Genomic DNA, 4,382 nt, shown 5'->3' with positions numbered 1-4,382 from the left:
GTACTTCATTCTGGATACAGAAAAGTCCCTTAGAGTGTCAACACTGGAATGGCCCGTTTGAGAAATCAAAGATAGATGTTGTTCAAATATCCTGTTTCATTCAACAGGAGTCAATGGTGAAAAATACAATTGGGAGTGTCTAAGATACTTTCCAAAAATCAGTTGTGGTTACTGTTTTTTCTGAAAGCTCTTCTCGACATTGTCAACAGCACTGCCTAACAATAGGTTTAATAGCTGGCAAAAACCCTGTTGGAACTCAAAATCACGAGAACTCTGAGGATCAAAGAACAGCTTTGCTTACATATTTGACAAGTTAATGTGGGTTAAACTTGGATTCACACCTGGAGGAACAAATGAAAAAGGAACAAGAATACTGGAGGCATGTACTGCAATGTGTTATTGCAGTTGTGTGCATGTTAGCACAAGATGGATTAGCTTTTAGGGGAAGAAGAGGCAATGGAAAGTTTGGATCGCCACATAACGGGAACTTTCTTGGCTTGACTGAACTCTTTGCTAAGTTGATCCATTTCTTGCTAACATTATGGAAGCAGTGGATCTGGCAAGCCTTCATAATCGTCCAAAACAATACACACAGCCCCCGCTCAACACAGTTTCACTTAGCAAGATTTTGCTATAGCGCTCATTTAAAATTCATACATTTAACTTAGTCCTGAGCCAGTTTCGGTATACCGCTCAGCAAAGCAGTGGCAGCAAGAAGCGGTGAGTGGCAGCAAGTGGACAGACAGCCATGAGCTTGGGGCCTGCACTAGTGCTGCAGGGCCAGCAGGAGCCCAGGGCAGGGTGGGTCCTGGCTGGCACAAGCAGCTGGTGGGCAGGGGGTTGGGGAGCAGCAGCAGCAGAGAGATGCATGAGTGCAGGGCCGCAGGGGGCCAGAGCAGGCAGGAGTTCAGGGCATGGGCCAGCACGTAGGACCAGAGTGGCCAGCAGGCAGGCGGAGGGGTGGGGAGAATCTACAGCAAGAAGAAATAACCAATTATTTCTATTTACATTAAGCCCTATGGAGAAATGGGTTTCACTTAGGGCCGTTCTGCTTAACACTCGGTTTTCCGGGAACCAATTAAGAGCGTTAAGCAAGGGTTGCCTGTGCGTGATGAACTCATCCAGCTGATGGCAAAAAAAGTAAGAGGATCTATTTTGGATGACTTGAGAAAAGCAGGAGACTTCAGTTCGCCTGTTGACTCTACCCCAAATCTTGAACATTGATCAACTGTTACTATAAAATATGTGTCACCCAATGGTTTTCCCACTGAACACCAATACTCATTCAGTTAGAAAATCATATTGGTGAAAGCATGGTCAGCATGGTGCTGGATTATATAGGCAATGACTGCAAAGCTGACTAGATTAAGTGCAGAGGACAGGCATACGATAATGCAGCCAATGTGGCAGGAAGGTATAATGCAAAAACTTGTGGAGAAAAATAAGTATGATATATATATATTTCATTCGTTGAATCTTGTTGGCCAAGCTGCAGTTGATTGCTGCCTAGATGCAGTGATTTTATTTGCTGTTGTGGAACAAATATACACATCCATCTCTGTCTCTACGAAACGCGGGGCCGGTGCTCAAATCGTTTTTCGGTCCTGATTCCACAGTACCAAATCTCTGAGGGCGCACTGTTTTCCAGCGTTTAGCCAGTAAATGCCACTGTGTTTTTTACCTTCCTCACTCTTCTCTTGCAGCACGCTGCTCTGTTCCTGCATCAGAGGCATAGCACTCAGCGGTTGCTGCTGGCTCTCTGGCTGCCTTTGAGTCGGTGGGCAGTAGCCGGGATGCTCTCTCTGCTCTGTGTCCCCTGAGGGTGCACTAATTTTAACCCTCTGACTTCACTGGCACTGCCTTTTTTTGTCCCCTGGAATCAGTTAAAGGCTTGGATCCCACCGCTGCCCAACAGCGGCAGCCCACGGTAACCTAGTGGGCTAAAAGCCCACAGCCCAAGTTGTCAAATAGGTCTTTGTGTGCTCCAAATGAATAAATGTGAAGAGTGGGAGAAATACTGTGGGTGTGCATGACCCGGCTGTGCTGTGAAGGAAGGAGTGTGCTGCAGGGGTATGGGGTGAGCCACCCTTGGGGGCGGGGTGGGGCAAGGGGAGGAAAGGGGTTCAGGGAAGCATGGCATGTAAAGAGCTAGAGAAACGTTTGAGTGCTGGCCGAGGGTTTTTTGGAACTGCATGAGAACACCAGGAAGAACGCTCAGTCCAAAAAATAGTATTTTTAAAATCAACCTGAACCTTGAACTGCCTGACCAGTAAAGATTTGCAAAAATCACACCTGGAGTCTTGTAGCTGCACTGCAACAGACAGTCCAGGAATTTTCCAATGAAGCTAAGTGGCACCTGGTGGAGAAACTGTTGCAGAGCAGGGGCAATGCCATTTTGGCCATATGTTGGATACACACAGAAAAACTACTACAATAAAAATAATCCTGTTGGCATTATTTCCCACACTAAAAATAAAACACCTGAGGTGGTTTAAATAATGATAAAAAAAAAGACTAAGACCATAATCAAGGTCAGAATGTGCATCTTCAGACTATATTAAGCTAGTGAAATGGTGATTTGTCATGTATACATAGGAAAACCGCTACATGGACAAGCGCCCCTAGTTAAGCTACTGAAGCTTAGGGGGCACCACTCCTGCCCACATGAAACAGCAGCCTTTACAAAGCAGTAAGAGTTCTCCACTGGTGTATATGCTTAAGTCAAGCTGCATATATAACAAGAGAAACCTTAAAAAAATTGGGAGAGTGGGGGAGTAATTATTTTCCTTTTAGGAACTCCTAATGCGAGGCTATCCAACTGGAGAAGGTGAGACCTGTCCTTGTTTTGCAAGTCCTGAGCATCTTTCCCCCTCGAGGCTACCAGGTCACGGAAAAGATATGTGTTCCCAAGGCTTAGAGACAACTGGAAGGGCTCATGGAGGGAAGTAAGGGAATTACTGAAAGACTAGAAAAACAAAACAGCAAAGGAGGAATACCTAGTACAAGGCTTGAAGGTGAATTTAGCTGGCACAATGTTTACTCTGTTTGATATTTTATGATAGATGTTTGAGAAATAAAGCAGCAAATGCAACATTGAAAAACAGCAACATATAAATTCAAGACATTCAATACAAGGCAGGGAGCACGCTGGTTATTGCCGCAGCAAATCTGGAGAAGATATGAATCAGCAAAATGCCCAAAAGGAACAAACAAAACCCCCAAAAGCAGCATTCTGGAGACTGCCTGCAAGGATTAAGTTGTTGCAAATTCAGTAAAGACAAAAAGAGAAAGTCCCATTTCACTCCAGTCATTATCTTTGCAAGAACAAGCACAGAAAAGTAGCTGAACATCCAGCTTTACAGATAATAAAACAGTACTTTAGGATCTAACCATCCTAAATCCAAAGGAACCAAAGTCCCACGCCACTTAACAACAGGCAGATTTCAATTATGATCATATAAAACTGTCAAAAACTGGCTTCTAGACGTGCATCTTGAAGCGATCATTAGAATCAATGGACACATTGCAGCAATTTAGTTTAAAAATGCTTCCCAGTTGCACCCGAAGTTCTGGAGTTCATGTCCCAGGACATGGCTTTTAAAAGCACCCTCACTTTGTGACACAAGTATGAGCTGCATCACTGGACACAGCTGCTCGCAGGATTTCTTGGGAGAATCTATCCACTTCCTCTTGGGGGAGGAGCTCCCCACCTCCTTATGACATCGTCTCTGTGGCAACATAGCCATGACACTGCAAGTGACAACACGGGGCGGGCTGCAACCTGAGCCCTCCGCTCCAGGCATGCAAGGAGTTAACGGCTGGGTAGAAAAGCAGGGACACCCTGCCTGACTCATGTCAGATCAAGTACAGATCACCCCCGTGCCTTTCGGGATAAAAATGGATAACTGCTTTGTGGAGGAGGTCGCTGCATCTGTGGTGAGAGAATTTCTCAGTAGAAAGGTAAAATTTGTCTCCTTTTACTCCAGTTAATAAGAGCTTTGAAAGGTTAACAAAATAACCCGGCCATCTAAAGGCTTGGGATGCTGCAAGGTTGTTTTCCAGTGTGCCAGTAATTTTATTTTGAACTGTTAATACCAGCCTTCAGAAATCAAGAGACTTGAGACTACATTTCCCACAAAGCATTTCTTTCTGTAACACGGAATACAACATACCTTCAAAGAAAGAAAAGAAAAAATCAAACCCAACAACTTTTGCATAGTGAGAGATAAATCTTTCACTGAAAAGGACTGTTTTTGAATCTAGTGATGCCTCTAAAAATTCAAGTATCAGATGCTGTAATTTAGGACATCACCCGGGAAACATTCATTCTGTTCTTGCGCATGCTCAACACTGTACGCTTCTCTAACCTAATTCAGAGTTGC

At 44.4% G+C, this 4,382-nt stretch overlaps 1 protein-coding gene across 1 annotated transcript in view; it reads left to right on the top strand.

The window, feature by feature from the left end:
* The first annotated feature begins 3,732 nt into the window (after nucleotides 1–3,732).
* The window catches only part of FAM188B (family with sequence similarity 188 member B), a 138,610-nt gene continuing 137,960 nt past the window's right edge, over nucleotides 3,733–4,382 (top strand). Inside the window, exon 1 of the mRNA XM_019508078.1 lies at nucleotides 3,733–3,960. Coding sequence (XP_019363623.1) covers nucleotides 3,853–3,960 — 108 coding nt within the window. The 5' untranslated portion in view covers nucleotides 3,733–3,852. The remainder of the gene's footprint in view (nucleotides 3,961–4,382) is intronic.

The sequence above is a fragment of the Gavialis gangeticus genome, unplaced genomic scaffold (genome assembly GCF_001723915.1).
Source record: "Gavialis gangeticus isolate Ggan-Ray unplaced genomic scaffold, GavGan_comp1, whole genome shotgun sequence".
Taxonomy (NCBI): Eukaryota; Metazoa; Chordata; order Crocodylia; family Gavialidae; genus Gavialis; species Gavialis gangeticus.
The sequence above is the reverse complement of the archived record's forward strand: the minus strand, read 5'-3'. Positions and strand labels throughout refer to the sequence as shown.